The 18,681-nt window shown below is 45.1% G+C and overlaps 1 protein-coding gene across 1 annotated transcript in view; it reads left to right on the top strand.

Annotated features, from left to right (window-relative positions):
• Sptb (spectrin beta, erythrocytic) overlaps positions 1-18,681 on the top strand; it is a 125,395-nt gene that overhangs the window by 44,366 nt on the left and 62,348 nt on the right. Inside the window, exon 2 of the mRNA XM_048362703.1 lies at positions 9,320-9,521. Within this exon, the coding sequence (XP_048218660.1) occupies positions 9,374-9,521 (148 nt within the window). The 5' untranslated portion in view covers positions 9,320-9,373. The remainder of the gene's footprint in view (positions 1-9,319; positions 9,522-18,681) is intronic.

Below are 18,681 nucleotides of genomic sequence, written 5' to 3'. Positions count from 1 at the left end.
ACAGCCCCATCGCACCAGGCTTGGTGCTCTGGCCAGGGATGGGAAAATCCCCTGGCTAATTCCCATGATTTCAAGAGTCCTTGTGGTCCAAAGCAACTTTTAAAAGATGAATTTAATTCAATTATTATAAAAACTCCAACATGAATGAATACCCAAACTGGCACGCATAACTTATGTATTATTTAAAGGTTAGGTTTTTTAAAATAACTCCTTTTGTCAGTGTGGCAGAGATGTTGGGATAGAAATCCTTTTGTGACTGGCATTTCTGTGACACAGGAAGGAGACTTGAAAGACTTCTTTGCAAAGTGGAAAGGGCCTCCCTGTTGTAGGGTTTGGGATGTGTCTGTCATTCTCATCAGTCTTGGGAGTGAGTCAGAACTGTTCTACAAAGAGACTGATAGGAGCTTGGGCCCTGAAGCCACTGCCCAGCCCAGCCCAACCCTTCTGCCACACCAACCAGCAACAGTAGAAGAGGCAACAGGAACAACAGTGACAACACCCGAACATTGGTGATGAGTCCCCAGCACTGTAGTCACATACCTTGCTTCCAGTCTCTTTGCCATCTTGACCTCCAGATTGGCCTCCGAATAGTGGCCCATGGCAGAGATCAATCTTATCCTCTTACGGAGCAGTGATCTGAATTTCCCACTTTTCATCCATTTATTCAACAAGTGCTCTTTAGGCCCATTTCAAGTGACTAGCTTTATGCTGGTTCAGCCCATGCTGTCCCTCCAAGTGCTCATCTCTCCACATCTCAACTGTATCTGACATTCTCCAGCTTGTTCTCAGCAACTGTCTTGACTGTTCTCCCTACAAGGCAGTGGAAGCAGGAGAGGGCCCATGGGGTTGGGGAGGAGAGAAAAGATAAACCTCTTTCAGATTCTGAGGGAATGGCCTATATTGTGTTTCTTTTCTTTTCTTTGTTCTCTAATGAGAACTCAGGGCATTACACTTGTAGGTGCTGTACTACCGTGCCTCCCAACTCTTTTTGCTTTACTTTCTTTTAAATAAGAATTTTTTTTGCCCAGCCTGGCCTGCACCATCCCCCTCCTATTTATGCTTGCTCTGTACATGGGACGACAGGTGCACGCCACTCTGCCCATCTTTTTATTGGGTGAGATGAGATCCTGTGAGCTTTTTGCCCAAGCTGTCCTCCCTGATCACCACCTCTCAATTAGGTGGAATTACAGATGGAAGCCACCATGCCTGGCCATATTTCTTCCTTTTTTATTTTACTATTAGTGTCCTAGACAGATAGCACACAAGAGCTCTCAGCTGAGGAGGAAACAGCAAGTTTGAAGAACTGAAAGGCTTGTATAAGTTACAGATAGTGAGGGATAGCATATGAGTTTAGAAAAGGAGACAGAAGCCAGACCATGCCAGATAACAGGCTGTGGTAAGAGGTTAACTTGTATTTTAGGTTCCCTTTTTGCCTAGGACACAGAACTATACAGTTGACCCCCTTTATCCACGGGTAATCTATTGTCTTACTAGCCCACGATTACTTTAGTCTGAAAATACTTAATGGTAAATTTCAGAAATACTTCTTAAGTTACACAGAATTCTGAGCAACATAATGAAATCTTGCACCTTCTATCTTAGCTGGATATGAATTGGGGTATGTCCAACATAAGCACACTATGTATGCTACCCTCCTGTCTGTCACGTAGTAACGCTCTGTTATCAGATTATCTCTCATGATATTGCAGTTCAAGCGTTCAAATAACTATTTTGCTCAAAGACATCAAAGCACAAGAGTAGCACTGCAGGCAATTTTTTCACTATATTGTTATGTTTGTTTTACTCTATTATTAGTTTGTTGATCAATTAATGTGCCTAATTCATAAATTAAACTTTATTGTAGATGTGTATGCATAGTGGAACACAACTATATACAAAGTTCAAGGTTTTTAAAGCTTCAAGCACCCCCCTGGGAGTTTGGAGATGTACCCCTCATGAATAAGGGTAGATTATAATAAATTTGTAAATTTTCAAGTATATACAGAAGGTGAGAGGGTAGTGTCATGAACCGTCATATGTAGCTCACCCCAAGTCAGCTATTGAGGGTTTCTTGTTTGTTTCATCAGGTTCCTAGTTTGCTGAGGATTAAAGTAAATCCCAGACATAATGTCATGTGCATCGTTACATTCTTCAGCACCACTAAAAATACAGTATGTTCACTTTTTGCACAACTCTAATGCCATTATCTTACCAAACACAGTTATAATTCCTGATTATCATCTAGAATTGAGTATATTATTTAGACATCTCTGACTGTCTCAAACAAGGTAAACATTGTATTTGGCTAGTATATCCCCTGTCTCTTTTAATCTACAGCAGTCTTTCTTTGCCTCGTTATTTTTTCCCTTGTTTTTAATGGCACTGACTTATTAAAGAAACAGAGTCAGGGCACAAACAGCTCTGCTTCTTCTGTCTCTGCTTCTTCTTTGTGCTGGTACTGGGGTTTGAACTTGGGCCTGGGTGCTGTCCCTTAGCCTTTTCACTCAAGGTTGGTACTCTACCACTTGAGCCACAGTTCCACTTCTGTCTCTTTGTTTCTTGTTTCTTGAGTTTCCATAATTCCTAAAAATGGGAAGTTAGCTATAAATTCCTATAAATGGGAAGTTAGCTATTTTTGGCAAGAACACCACAAATCCTAATCTCCTTCACATTGCAGCATATCAAGAGGCACACAATGTCTAGTTGTCCAATTCTGGTGATACTAATAGTCATCAATTGAATTCAAATGTTGAGAACTTGATCCCTCTGTTGTAAAATTTCTCCACCAACCTGCGCTCTAATGGTTTTAATTTCTTCTCTTTCCTGAATCAATTACTTCACTAGAAGTAGTTGGTAGTTATTTTAAATTATTTCAGTCTCTTCTTGACCATTTCCAATGCTGAGACTTCATTATCTCTTATAGTTTTCATCAGGGAGGAGAGAAAATGTGATGAGTCTGGGGGAAAGTCCTTATGAAAGAAGAATTGGCCATTTAGCTTTTTCATTCAACTGCTATAAAATATTACTTATTATAGAATAAGAAATAAATGGATTGGGAAGAGAAGAGGTAGAAATGGACAGGAATAGCTTTCCATAAATGTAGTTATTTAATCCCAATAAGGGAATAATGTGAAAATTATTTGCACGTTGTTTTATATGCTTGGGAACAGAATTGTTTGAAATTTTATTTTTTTCATGATTTTGGAATATTTGCAAGTACCTAATGAGTTATATCAGGAAAAGGACCCAAGCCTAAACATGAAATTGATTTAGGTTTCACATGCACCTTATTTGCATACCTTGGAGATAATTTTACATAATACTTTAAATGAATCTGTGTTTTGACTGTGACCCGTTACATGAGGTCAAGTGTGGAATTTTCCACTGTGGAAAAGTTTCCACTTGTGGCAAAACTCATGTGTTTTGAGTTCCCACCCAAAACATTTTGCTTTTGTAGCATTTTAGATTTGCATTTTCCAGATTAGGGATGCTCAATCTGTATACAAAAGTATCATCTTTCATCTCCCTTTTAATTGTCCTCAGTGGACATTTGCCTCCGAACAGGATGTGAGGTGCTGATAGCTGCTGTTGTTGAAACAGCGGGTTGATGAGCCCATCCCCACATCAGATCAGAGCAGCACCTGTCCCTAACCAAATCCCGGGAAGAACTGGCTGAGCCAAGCTTTCACCCCACCCTGGTTCCAGCAGCTGCAGCACCATTGGAGCCAGTTCTTAAAAGAAGATATATTTTTCAGGATGAGGATGAGCAAGTTGTAACTTGTGGGCCTGAAGCCCCTGCCTACTGGTAAACTTGTCATTGAAGAGTCTGGAAAAAAGCCTCACCCATAAGAAAACAACCCCCTGCATATCCTCTGATCATAACGGCATTGCATAATCACAGACACCTTAAAATTGGTGAAATACATAAATACACAGTGCATATACACTCATCAATGAGTCCATCATAGGAAACTTTCTCTAAAGAATAAGTCAAGAATCTCAGGGCTCTACGGACCCTAAACCACACCCTGTAGCTGACTGGGTTGAGATGGAAACTACATTGTGTTGGAAAGAAGAGTGTGTTCTGGGCAGGCGAAACAGGTTGGCCAGGTACTGCCTGTGGTTTCCAGAAGAGTGGCCTAGAAAACCCAAGTGGCATGCTAACCTGGGCTTCACTGCCACCTTGTGATGCTGAAATTCTCCTGTTCTGCTATTCTGGGAGCATGTGCTCCGTCTCAGCCATATTGAGACTGAACTGTAATTTCTAGGTAGTTATGTCCAGTAGGTGGACAGAAGTGCCAGACTAGCTTGGAGGTAGCGAGGAAGTTAGGGTTACAGGGAGCTTTAGAATAAGTTCCCTACAATGGACTCATTGGTTCTCATTCTGTTTTTTTTTTTTTTTTTTTTTGGCCAGTCCTGGGCCTTGGACTCAGGGCCTGAGCACTGTCCCTGGCTTCTTCCCACTCAAGGCTAGCACTCTGCCACTTGAGCCACAGCGCCGCTTCTGGCCGTTTTCTGCATATGTGGTGCTGGGGAATCGAACCTAGGGCCTCGTGTATCCGAGGCAGGCACTCTTGCCACTAGGCTATATCCCCAGCCCCTCTCATTCTGTTTTGATGAGTGTATGTGCATGTGTGTATTTATGTGTTTCACCAGTCTTTAAGGTGTCTGTGACTATGCAATGCAATTATGATTAGAGGATGTGCAGAGGTATGTTCTCTCATGGGTGATGCATTGGCAGAAAAGTTAAACATGGGAACATCAAAATTTAATCTCCTGGCTCAGTCTGCTGTTGGTTTTTTTTTTTTTTTTTTTTTTTTTTTTTTTTTTTTTTTTTGCCAGTCCTGGGCCTTGGACTCAGGGCCTGAGCACTGTCCCTGGCTTCTTCCCACTCAAGGCTAGCACTCTGCCACTTGAGCCACAGCGCCGCTTCTGGCCGTTTTCTGTATATGTGGTGCTGGGGAATCGAACCTAGGGCCTCGTGTATCCGAGGCAGGCACTCTTGCCACTAGGCTATATCCCCAGCCCCTCAGTCTGCTGTTATACCAGATTTGAGGTAGCATGGGAAGGAAGGGCAAACTGTACAACTAGACAGAAAACAAGCACACAATAGATCTAGATTCTGTTTACAGAAGTCACTGCACAATCTCCTATACCAGCCTGCACCCCAGCCTCACTAAGGGAGAGTGTCTTTGCCTTCCATGGCCCCCATTTCCCATCCCTGTACTTGGTTACATCCCTGTACTTGGATCTGTACTTGGTTAGTTCTCACCTTTGACAGATACAGGGAAGAAGGGTAGGTGGTCACTCTATTGGTCACTCTATTGGACGAATGATACAGACAGACAGACAGAGAGAGAGAGAGAGAGAGAGAGAGTGCATCTCTTCTGCTTGGGGCTTTAGGGAGGCTGATATGAGACCCAACTAAGCCCAAGAGGGAGAGCACTGACACTTGCTTGGCTTTTCACCACCCCAGTAGAGCCTGGAATTCCGAGGCCCAACACTACATGTAGAGGCAGATGGGTTCCTGGTTACAGCCTGGTTCGTCAGTGATATTGTGAAATCCATTCACTAAATAGATGTTCCTTCAGTGAGTGAGTGAGTGCTCTGTGCTCTGGTGGTCAGATGAGCTTTTTGGTATTGCAGTGCTCCTTTCTAGGGACCTGGGTTTCTCAGGATATGACATGGGAGCAGAGAGTAGCAACTCATAGGTGGAGACCTATGTCCAGCATCTGGACAGGCAGGTGGGTTGTTCTTAGTATGGAATCCTGTAGACCTCTATTATTATAAGGGATCTGGTGGCTTAGGAGGACTTCATGGGGGCTTGTGGGTGGATTGGAGACATGAATGGACTCTTTTTCCCTGGGTTTGCTGACAGGGGCGAGAGGTCTAATTATAGTCATGGACTTGCAGTCCTCTGTGATTCATGGAGGGCCTCTTTAGAGGCACAGATGACTTATATCTCTGGAAATGTGACCAGATGTCTCTGTCTCTGTCTCTGTCTCTCTCTCTCTCTCTCTCTCTCTCTCTCTCTCTCTCTCTCTCTCTCTCTCAAGTTCCCCTCAGGTATCAACTTGAACCTCATTTCCATGGGGCTCCTCATTTGATCAGCCCCGCCCCCATATCCCTGCGATGAACCCTGAACTCATGCTATTCTTTTCAGTCACAGTGATGCCTTTGTAGTCAGGGCTTTGCAGAGCCATTGTGACAGTAATGGAAATAGGCATGGGTGACCCTGAGAGAACACTGGGTTGAATTGGGTTTCAGGTATGTCTTAGGAGTTTGCTCTCTGGCATAACCATCTGGAAAACAGCTTTCCTATCTTCTTGTTTCTTTCTGGCTCCCTCTCATACTCTGAGTCTCCAAGACCTTCCTGGCCTGAGCATGCTGACCCATCACACGTGTGTGTGTGTGTGTGTGTGTGTGTGTGTGTGTGTGTGTGTGTGTGTTTCATGTTTCTGGGAGAGTTGCTCCCTGGCTGCCACCTTCTGCAAACAGCAGTCTCAGGAAGGGTGGCATTTTTAAGCAGGATGAATTGTTGTGGAGCCACCATTGCTCTCCTACATCCAGGGCCATCAATCTTGCCTTGAACGCTGGTTCTGCTGGTCTGCCTGCTCAGGCTCATCTTTCTGGGGCAGACTTATTTACGGAGCCATGGCTAAGTAATCTCACTCCCCAGCCCTGCAGCCTGGGCCTCTCTTGGCCACTCTTAAAAATAGCCCAGGATGAAGAGAGGTCTGGTTACCTCCTGTGCTCAGGGGCTGATCTCACCTCGCCTGCCTGTGTCTGGCAGCTCAGCCTTTCTCAGGGACTGCTGGACAGGCTCATGGCCCTGCAGGAGGTGGTCAACCTGACTCCCTCTGTGGCTCAGACCTCCCCTTAAGAGAGGCTGGGAAGGCATGGGGACTGGAGACTCCTTCCCAGCTATCTTCACCCAGCAAATGGAGTGGGAAATCTCGGCCTTGGAGGAAGCATGTCTATTTCTGGAGGAGGACAAGGGTGATCTTGGGCACAGGCGTGGTGGAAAATGCTGTGTTCAAGGTGGTGATTGGTTTTTGTCCTTTATACTTTCCCTAACCCTGAGTGGCAAACACCCTTTGCCCAAAGGGGATACCCTCTGTCCCATGGCCATGTTTCTTTCCCTAAAGTCCATTTGGTCAAGACTGATAGGCAGGCTACAGTTGGGTCTTTGGGGTAAGCCTCAGCAATGATTTCCTTGATGACCTTGGGAAGGCCTCATCCTGTGTTCCGCCCGGGTTTTCTCCTTTGTGCACTTAGAGTGGATAGCTCTGGCTCCTGCCTTACTTCAAGGGGATGTGGTGGGATTGATTCATCAATCAAAGTGTGAAAAGTATGAAGTGATAGAATCTAAAAAACAAGAGTTGCAGTACTGCAGTTACATTTGTACTTCTGAGTGTGCATGCCTGCCTGAAAGTGTGTCTGTATGTTGGGTGTGAGCATGTGAGTAAACATTGGTATGTGTGAAAGAGATAATATGATGTGTGTGGTTCACTAGTTGTTGACACTTGTCATTTACCTGTCACTTTCTCTGCAGCCCTCAGCCCCTTTGTGCTGTCTTGAATGTGAAGGCTCTGAACCACTTGTTATCTGTCACAGACTTGGTTATGGGGTCTTGTAAGTTTCCAGGGAGATGCCTTTGTGATAGGTACAGGAAGGAAAGCTGGTCATTTCCCCATGCAGGGCAGGCAGGGCCAAGAGGGCCCATCCAGCCTCCTGTCACACTTTTCTCCCTGGGCCCTCCTCCACCCTTCGGTTATGCTTCAGCTTCCCCGGACCTGCTGGGTTCTTCCAGCCTTCAGAAAGAACACACTACTCTTTATGCTCTCTTTGGATTCTTTCATTTTCTTTAGCATATGTTAATTGTACAAAGGGGTTTCATGATGATATTTACACACAAACATGTAATGTGCATTGATCAATTTATCCCCTCTGTTCCTATTTCTTGTCCCTCCTCTCTTACAACAATTATTCTATTTTCACATGTGTGTGAAGTACTTCATCATATTCACCCTCTCCCCTCACGCTGGTACCCGCCCCCAAACATTCTCTATTTTACCCTTCTGTCATTTATTTATTTTTAATGTGTAGATTCCACCTATGAAAGAGAACATGAGATAGTTATCTTTCTCTTTGTTTGAATTCTTGACCCCTTTCATTCTATCCCTTTATGGGGACCTCCAAGCTTCCTTAGAAAGGATTTAGCAATCACCTTGAACTTCCCTCCCCTCCCCAGCACCTAGTCCTCACCGTACTCCATTCTCTCCCAGTTGGGGCACATAAAGTACCCTTACTATAATTGCTCATTTAATTGTCTGTTGCCCCTCCAGAGTATAAGTTCCTAAGAACTTGTCTTACTACTAATTGTCCACACAGTGCCTGCTACTTCACTGAGGCTTGGTATACCTTTGAGGTAATTGTGAGTGAGTGAGTGAATGAATGAGTAGAGGGAAGGTGAGTTTAATGCCCGTTCTCATTGCATAGACACCTGACACATGGCTCCTCTGTCAGCAAGATGCCTTCAGCAACTACCTTAGCGCCTCCTGCTGATGGCCATGATGGTACAGTAGCCTCCTTTGGGCTGCTTGGTCTGGCTGGCATTCAGTAGGAGACCTTGTCCCAGCACCTGCTTGCACTTCACAGAGGGCAACAAATAAAAGCTTGACTTTCTAAATATTGGCTGTGAAGTCTCTCCTCAGTGAGGAGAGATACCCCCCTCCCCTCCAGCACGGGCAGCTGCCCAGGAATGGTGGCATTCATGGCAGCTTGCTGCTTACAGCACTGTCTCCCTGGTCATTCCTGTTTGAGTCACACTCAGCCGACTTCCAGGTTCTCCCTTCTCCCAACCTGTCTCTGTCTCCCCCACCAGGCAGGCTCCTGGCCTCAGTCCATGGGCGGGGGGGGGGGGGGGGTGGGCTCGTCCTGGCTCATCCCCCACCAGCCTCTGGCTCTCAGTCAGGATTGCTGCCTTTCTTGCTGCTGCTGCTCCCCGGGTGGCAACAGTGGGTTTGGGAAAAAGCAGGCTCACTGCGTCTGATGTCTCCACCTGCTGGCCATCCTGACCCTTGCGGTTTGCAGCTCTCTGTCTCCATCCCCGCCACGGCTGCCGTTCCTGTGGCTGCTGCTGCAATATTTTATAACACACAGCCCAGAGACCCTGGGAAGGAAGCATGTCCCCGCAGACGACACTACATGCTACTTCCATTAAGATCTGCTCCTGCCGGATGCTCCGAGTAAGTTTCCCCCGAGGAAAGTGCGAGGGGTAGAGAGCTAACCCTCTGACTGTGTTGCTGTCCCCTAGGGGCTCTTCCATGAAGACTGAGGCCGGCATAGCTGCTGAGAAGAGCCTGCTGACATGACATCGGCCACAGAGTTTGAAAACGTGGGCAACCAGCCACCGTACAGCCGGATCAATGCCCGCTGGGATGCCCCGGACGATGAGCTGGATAATGACAACAGCTCAGCCAGGCTCTTTGAGAGGTCTCGGATCAAGGCCTTGGCAGGTACTGCTTGGGGCCATTGGGGGTTAGAGGAATTGGGCTCATAATCCCCTTGTCTATGTTGTCCTCCTAACTACAGATGAGCTGTGTGTGTGTGTGTGTGTGTGTGTGTGTGTGTGTGTGTGTGTGTGTGTTGGATGAGCCCCAGCAGTGATGGAGACATGTCTGCACAGCTCAGAAAGGCTCTCCACCACCTCAGGAGCCCAGCTCCAGCAGCCTAGCAGCCTTGCCCCTGAGTATCCTCTACTTTCTTCAAAGAGACCCTGTGAGGCCGGAGGTGTTGGAGTTGGTGGCAGATGAGTTCTACCCTCTGCCTCCATCCAGAGGAACCTGTGGCCAAAGTCAGAAGTATGAGAAAGTCAGGCACAGGTGCCAGAGGCCTTTATAATTTCTTGCCTGGGCTTAGAGACAAGAATTACCATTGTCTCCTCTATGGTACCAAAAGAAAAGAAGAAATTGAGAACAAATATCAGCCTCCTTAGACTGCCTCAGGAAGCATTCTCTGGATGGAACCCCTCATCCTTAAGCTAGAATTAGATTTGTACTAAGCAGGTTAATAACAGTTCTCTCTCTCTCTGTCTGTCTCTCGTGTGTGTGTGTGTGTGTGTGTGTGTGTGTGTGTGTGTGTTGAGAGGGAAAGAAAAGAAAAGTGAAAGAGAGTATCTTATGTCTCTAGCAGAAATGGCTTTTCCTCCCCCTGCTGACTAAGATCTGATTTCCAGATTTTCCCCCTACAGATCCTGTGGCTATTATCTCCCTAGAATTTGACTCAGGGGAACTATATTCTGATGCTAAGTCCTTGGCCAATCAAGGAAGTTTGGACCACATGAGGGGTGAGGGAGAGGCTCCCTCATCTTACTGTACATCAGTATCTTCGATTGGACTTGAACACCATCACTAATTGCTCCCATCTGTGCTTTGTAAGAAAAGCAAAACCTTTTCTATAAGTTCTTTCTGGGATGAGTCCCCTAGGGTCTCTTAAGGACTTGTATGAAGTTGATGGTGATTCTCTTCCTCTGTCCTTCCTTCCACTCCATCTCCATTCCTAGATACTGTGCTCCCTGGTTGACCTTAAGGCATGAGCAGGGCCCTGAACCTTTCTGGAACCTCAGTGACTTATCACCTCAAAAGTATCTGGGCTTCCCATTTCATACAGCCTGTCATCTCCCTTGTCATGACAGGACATCTGCTTTGGTCTTGGCCATCACCCTTTGTGTCCTATAGAAATTCCCTCTCTTTTTCCTTCATTTCCTCCTCTCCTTCCCAGATTTCTTGAAATCCTCCCTTTGTTTTCCTTGAAATGTAATAGCAGTGGCCCCTTGCTTTTGTAATTTTAACCTCTTTAAATGGCCAAACTAAAGTGAAACCCTTGTTCTTGTCAGCCATGTTTTATCTCCTATTTATCTCAGCACTAGAGTGGTTCGGGCTGGGTGGCTCTGGTGATACAGGGGAAGGGATGGCACCATGTTGCATAATATTTGCCCAGGGATGGAAGAAGGAGGGAGACTGCCCTGTGTGCCAATTCTTTGATTTATTTCACAGATGCTCTAAATTTTTAGGACACTAAGGTAAACTCTACTTAAACAAATATTTATTGTATTCCTGCTAGGTTTAAAGCCAACCTCCACTCCCCACCTTGCAATCAGACAAGAAAGAAGAGGGGAGTGGGGAATCACAGAGATGAATTTAGTATAACATCTGTCTCTAAGGAGAATATAATCTATTAGGAGTAAAAATGAACTCTGCCCACAATTAATTAGTATGAGGAGAATTAGAGAAGAACTATGGGGCAGACACATAAATTAACAATGAGAAAGCAAAGGAGATACATGAAGAATCAGAATATTTCATAGAGGAGTCAGCTGTTGCACTGGGGATTGAAGGGTGTGTGATTCAGCCAGGCAGAAGGGCTAGAGCTTCTCCAGGTGACCTCTGGGTATGGCGGCCAGGCTAGATGAGCTGCATGGAGAGAAAACCTGTACCTAATGCTTGACAATGTTTGGTTAACAAGTAAACATGGAAGCTTTGGGTCCTTTCAGTGTGTTTATCAACAACATAAGCAGTTATGCGGTCTTTCTCTTCCTGGGAGGTTCGGCGTCACTTTCACTAAAAGGTAAACTTTGCAAAAGTCCACCCTGATGGACCCATTCTGCTGGGTGGACAATGCAGAGAAAGACACAGCTCTCCCTAGGTTTAACTTCCTGGCATTGCTTTTTTTTTCAATACTGTGTCTCAGGCCACCTTAGCAGTATGGGCAGGAGCCAGCATTTCCAGAGGGGCCTTAGGAAGAGGAAGCTACCTTGATCCCATCATGTCAGCATGCTCTTCCACCTCTCTCCACTCACAAGAATCCCAGAAAGCATTCACCCCTATGCTTCCTTTTCTCCCTCCTAGGCTTGAACTCCAGGCCTAGACAATGTCCCTGGGCTTTTTTGCTCAAGGCTCTGCCACTTAAGCCATAGCTCCATTCTGACCTCTTGGTGGTGAAGAGGAGCTAAGAGTCTCACAAACTGTCCTGCTAGCTTCAAACCTTGATCCTTAGATCTCAGTTTCCTGGGTATCTAGGATTACAGGCGTGAGCCGCCAGCACCCTGCTACCTCTTTATTTGTTTCTGATTTGCTGGCGGCAATCTGCTTTGTAGGAATATGTGCAAGGTTGGGGAGATTGGGCTGGAATTTTCTTTCTGTTATTGGAGGTCTAGGATGGAGAGGGAAATGTCATAAGACCCAGATATAAATCCTCATTCTACCTCTCATGTTACTGCAGTGGAAGATCACTGGCTCAATTTCCTATTTTATAAAATGGAATAACAGTGCCCCCCTGCCCTTTCTTTCTCTCTTCCCTTTTTCTTTTCTTTCTTTCTCTCTCTCTTTCTTCTGTCCTTTCTCTCTCTCCTTTTCTTTCTCTCTCTCTTTCTCATTCTCTTCTTTCTTTCTTCCTTTCTCTCATTCAGGTCCTAAGTTTATGTTCAGAATGACCTGGACTGCAAATCCTTTATCTCTGCCTCCCATGTAGCTGAGATTACAGGCACAAACTCTTATGCCCAGCTTGTTGGCCTGGGTTGTTGATTGAGATGGAGTTTGGCTAACTTTTTGTTCAGGGGTGTCTAGGAAGGCCTAGCTTAGAAGAAAAAGTCAGGAACCAGGGAAATTAGGCTAAGGCTTGTGCTTAGAGCTCTTGGCTCCTTTTCCTTTCCCTGAGGCCTTATCTTAATGAGGATGAAGCACCATGTTTTGCAGCTCTGTCCTTGGCATTAAGGCCATCCCAAGAAACCAGAAGATGGCAAGCCTCATCATCATGCCATGCCTCCTAGCATGGCAGCCACTCTAGATTCTTCTCTGCCTAATGACCTGTAGTTCAAAGACTAACCATTTAGCCAGACTTTATCTTTTCTACTTCATAAATTAACATTTTCTCATCCCTAAAAGAAATACTCTTATTTTGCCTTTCCTACAAGTCTCAGCTTTTCCTCCTTGGGCCTAAATAAACAAGCCATATGGTAACTCTGCTCTCATATATAAAAACCTGACCTTTCTCTAGAATGAATGGGTTTCCATTTGAAGTGCAGAATCTGCCTGACTAAAGTGAAGGACTTTCTAGGGAAGGAAACTTACAGAAAAAGAGGGATTTGACCTTGACAATGCTAAAGGGAGGTTGGGAGCCCAGTGGGAATATTTTCCCTTGATCCTTGAGCATGTTTTGTCTCCCTAAGGTCAGTCTCTGGCTGGTAGCACTTCCCAGGCTAAGGAGCAGGTAGCTTAAGGTTCATCCTCAACAGGGTCTTTGATGGCAACTGTCTGTTTTCTTTCCTTTTGGAAACTGCTTTAAGGGATTAGGGAAAAAAGGAGTAGCAGAATGGCCCTAATTCCTGTCCTTCCAAAATCTTCCATCCCTCATGTGTCAGTAGGAAATCCCCAGGGTCTCCTAGCGCCACCCTCACTGTCTAACTCTGTTTCCTCTCCTTCCTCTTTTTGTAACATGAGCCACTAGTAAAGATGTGGCCATCTGGATGAGAAATGAAGCACTACTATCTACAGGGAATTACAAGCCAGGATGCTGCCTTCTGTCCTGACTATTCATCCCAGGAGGCCCCACTCTGTACCTGCTTATGTCCCACACCCCAGAGACAGGAGTGAGGGACAGTCAGGACAGATGTGACCCAGCTAGGAGAGGAGGAAGTGGGGAATGCAACAGAAGGCTCCTCTCCAAAGAGGAACTCTGTTTTTCAGTCTCCTCCCTTTTCTGTCTTCATACACCCTTCCTCCTTCCTTCCTGCTCCCCCTGCCTTATGCACGCGTATGCACTCACACAGCTTGGCCTCCCAGCATCCCATGGGCTGCCCACTGGGTGATTTATGGCTCCTCGGTGCACAGAAGCATCTCAAAGATTGCAATGCAGAGAACAGTCCAGAGCCTCCTGAGAGGGGCCTGTGAAGGAGACGGGCTGACGTGTTCTGTCTCAGTCTTTCTCCTATTCATTGTCCAGTCTAGCAGTTGCTAAGGGAGAAACTAAACAGAGAGAGCCCCTCCTTTAAAAAAAAAAAGTGCTTGACATTGTGCAGCCTGTTCCATTTTACATTTAAGTTGGGATCAAGTGATGTTTGAAACTGGAGGCAAGCTTCCTTTCTGCATTCTTTCTTTGGAGCCTTCTTTCTGGGAGTAAGATGAGGACAACGAATGTGGCATCACAGCAGGGGCACTGCAGGCCGCTGCCCTGTGCTCTGGGGTACATAGGGGCTGCCACTTAGAACCCTGACCACCTTCCTGACGCACTGGACCAGGCCCCAGGGTATAGTCTGTGACCAGCAGACATTCTTCCAGAGCCCCAGAATGGTGGCCCTCAGACCCTGCTGCTTCCTGTCCACCTTTCTTGACTGCCCAGGGGCTCCACAGAGAGAGAGACATGGGGTCCTCTGCCCTGGGTGAGCAAAGATCCTGAGAGGCTGGCACCCCTCTCCTCACCTATCCCAGGATGTTGTTGGTTCCTAGTGACCTAGGAAGGGCTTTGTGTCCAGAGCGTGAGAGATTTCCTCCAGGAGCAGAGTTTTACCACACGCCCAGGGGCCTGTCACTTCCTGGCAGCTTGCTGAATTGGTAGATTCAGCGGCAGGTGCTTGCTCTTCATCGTCTCAGAACTTCTCCAGCTATCTGGGAACACAGAGATGGCATTATTGATGAGAGATTTTCATTTCTTTTCTTCTCAGATTTCACCATATAAAGTTGAGTTTTATTTAGAGATTATATGTTAGGAAAAGACACTATTCAAGGAAATATGTACGATCATCAGCCATCTATTAACACACTGTCAATGGAAAAGAAAATTGAATCAGCAGCTTTCTCATGAAGGTCAATAGGTTGTCCCTAATCCTGCCACAGGCCATGCAACCTATCTCCCCTTACCTGTGCAGGTGAACTTCAAGAGAGGCCAGCACAACTCTTGCACCATGTGGTCCAGGACAGGGTTTCTCTATGCAGGACACCATACCTTCTCCTGTTGTCCCCTCTTCTCTCACAATGAAAGCTCTTCTTCCTCTTTGAGCCTCTTTGCAGAACCAGCTACTTCCTTCTAGGGATGGCTGCTATCTATCACTGTGAAGATACTTTATCAAATATTAATACATCAGGGTTAATAATAAGACTGCCTCCTCCCCATGCAGTGCACTCTGAGCAACCATGTTAATAGCCTCTTCCATCTTTGGGCCTCTCCTGTTGGGCCCTTTGCTTCATTCCCAAGGGCAAGCACTCATAGCAGACCTCCTGGGAGCAGCCAGTTTCTGCTCCTCCTCCTCAGCTCCCCCGGTCCTCTTGCATGCTGCTCCACTGATGAGGTGCCAAGGGTGTTGTTTTCTGAGCATCTGTTCCGTTTTGTTCATTTTCCCCTTTTTTTTGTCCTGTCACTAAGAGTGAAAGGGAGGCACATAGCAGCTTAGGGCTTGGGAACAGTTTGCCTCCAAACCCTTTGGCCTGGGTCACTGGAAACTGGATCAGCCAGGGACTCTCACCTTACAGTCAAGAGAGCAGCTCAAACGATCATCTTGCATGTCTGCATACACACACAGTTGTGTGATGACAAACTGTAAGAAATGCTGCGATGGTGTCCTGGAAACTGTACGAGTCTATAACATTAGCCATAGCTTGTACCTCATCCAAAGGAGAAATGGGAGTTTGCTTAACTCAGAGCATAAGTTCAGGGGTAGAGAGAGGAGAGGTCGGTGGAGGGCACCTCCCAGGACCCTGTCAGAGGAAACAGCAGGAAACTCAAAATGGGTGGCTGAGAGAATTCTTGGTAAATGAGAGACAGGATGAAGTTCAAAGGGAAGGAACATGTCAGGAGATTCCAGACAGGAACTGTGGTCTGCAGTGTAAGGCTGCAGGCCCAGAGCTGGCCCTGAACCCTAACCGCTAACTGCTGTTAGATGCAGGGCTTTTAGATCACTCTGATTTCCATGGGGAGAGCAGGTGTGGAGAGGCTGTGCCGAAGATGGGAAAGAGGTGATCACAGCTGGAGCCAGGTAGGTAGCCGCTGGTGGGAGGAAGTAGCCCACCTTGTAGTGTCATTCTTCTGCTCCCCTGCTGTGGTAGTCAGTGATTTTGGCTGGGTGGGCCACCTTTCTGCTCCTCAGGGCCTCTGTTTCCCCACCTGAACACCAGGGGCTTGGACTGGATGATACCCCATGGCCCTTCCAGCTCTGAGAACCCTCAGAAGCCACCTGGTGGAACAGTGCCGATGAGTGCTGATTTGTGCAGCACAAAGCAGCTTTGATGGCTGGCTTAGGGGAAAGAAATGGATTATCTTTTAGCAAATCAGTGGATTTCTTCAAGAAGCTTGCCTAGACTGAGGCTACATCTGGGATTGTCTGGACCTACACCACTTCCTGGCCCCAGTGAGTGCACTTTGTCTGCTAGCCACCATTGGCTTTGTGGAACATCTACTTACAACTGGCCTTCACACAGCTGCTTTGTGTCCCATATGCTTTATACGAATTGTCTCATGACCCTCCCCCCATGTGCCCTGTGAAATGTGTCCATTCCCTTGACAGTCAGGTAGGATGAGAAACTTGGGTTTGAGCACTGGTTGTTGTTTCTAGCATGCAGACCGTATTTATTTATTTATCCATTCATTCATTCATTTATAGGGACAGTGTTGGTATTTGAACACAGGGCCTAAGGCTTGCTAGGCTGATGTGATACCAGTGATCCATGCCTCCAGCTCCTTCCCTCCCATGGCCCCTTCCCTCCCCCTTGTCTTTCTCATCAACTAGTTTTACCCAAAGCTATAGGCTATGAGCTGGTTAAATGCAGATTTTCTCAAGAAGGCTACCTTTTTTATTTTTTATTGATTCCTTGGGGCTTATGAACTATGTAAGTCCTATTCTTCTTTCAACATCTGTTATCTCTTATAATTAAAACTAGTATATGTTCACAGCAGAATTTTAGAACACATAAATAAGCAAACCAAAATAATCACCCACATTTTACAACTCAATTTTATCTTTTATACATGTTAGATTGGTAACCTAATTTTTCCTTTAAACATATCATACCCTTTGGTTCTTTACAATATTCTTGATATCTTCTTTAGTACACTAATATATAATATGATTATCTGCGACTTAGGTTATTATTCTCTATTCTGTGTGTGTGTATGTGCGTGCATGCATGCATGTGTGTGCGTGTGCACCAGTCTAGGGTCTTGAACTCAGAGCCTGGGTGCTATTTCTGAGCTTTTTTACTCAAGGCTAGTGCTCTATCACTTGAGTCAGAGCTCCACCTTCAACTTTTTGGAAGTTTGTTGGAGATCAAAGTCTCACAGACTCTCCTATCTGAGCTGGCTTCCAACCTCAGTCTTTATATCTCAACCTTCTGAGTAGTTAGGATTACAAGCATAAGCCACCTGTGCCCATCTTTATTCTTTATTTATTATTCTTTCTTCTTCTTCATTATTATTATTATTATTAGTGCTGGTAATTGGGGCTTGAACTCAAATCCTGGGCATTGTCCCTTAGCTTTTTAACTATATATACACATATACATGGTAAGTAAAACTCAAAAGCTCTTTGGGGCAAAAAAGTTTTGCTCCTATCTCAGTTTTCTGATTGCTCAATTCTCCCCCAATTTCTACTATTTCCTGTGTATCTTTCCAGGAATGTTTTATGCATATCTAACCAAATAAATGATATGTGTTGGGTTTTCTAGGTTTTTTATTAATAACTGTGCATTGTTCTATACTTTTCTTACCAACTATCTTTCATTATACTAATGCATAAAAAACAAAAACAAAAAAAACTTCCTCACTCTTTTTGTCAATTGTGTAGCACTTCATTGTATGGACATATAATTTTAATTTAACCAGTCCTCTATTAGTAGATATTGAGGTTATTTACAACCCTTAATTATTTTTTAAAAATAGAGAAAATAAAATTATAAGTAGATAGTTCTGCAAATGTCTGTAGGATAAATTCCTAGAAATGGAATTACTGGGTCCAAAAGTATGTGTATTTGTAATTCTGATTGGTCTTGCCAACTTGCCTTTCATAGAGGTTGCCCCAATTACACCTTCTCCAGAAACATAAAGGCTTTTTTCTCCACATCTTTGCCAACACCATAATTTATCAGACTTTTAAAAAAATCTTTGCCCATCTGATAAGTGAAACACAGTACTTGAGTATACTTCCATTTTATTTTCTTGGGTTTTGTGTGTGTGTGTGTGTGTGTGTGTGTGTGTGTGTGTGTGTGTGTGTGTGTGTAATATTGTGATTGAACTCAAGGCTTCAAGAATGCTAGGCAAACACTCTATTCCCACTTGAGCCACACCCAAAACTCTTTGGGTTTTTTAAGTTTGTTTGTAAGATAGGATGTCTCACTTTTGCCCAGGCTGGCCTTGGACTTCAATCCTCCTACCTCCACCTTACAAGTAGCAGGGATTATAAGCATGCCTCACCACACTCTGCTTCATAATTTTGACATATAATGTGAAGTTTTTCAAACATATAAAAAACAGCAGAGGCAAAGGAAAATGAAAAGTCACCCAAATTTAATAATTACTAATACATTTCCTTGATAATTTGGGAAGTTGAAGCATTTCTAAATAAAGAGCATCATTTTATTTTTACCTCTAATTACTTCAGTACATATCTGAAGTACAAAAAACATTTCCTACCTA

This window comes from Perognathus longimembris, chromosome 14, assembly GCF_023159225.1.
Source record: "Perognathus longimembris pacificus isolate PPM17 chromosome 14, ASM2315922v1, whole genome shotgun sequence".
NCBI classification, from domain to species: Eukaryota; Metazoa; Chordata; class Mammalia; order Rodentia; family Heteromyidae; genus Perognathus; species Perognathus longimembris.
The sequence above is the reverse complement of the archived record's forward strand: the minus strand, read 5'-3'. Positions and strand labels throughout refer to the sequence as shown.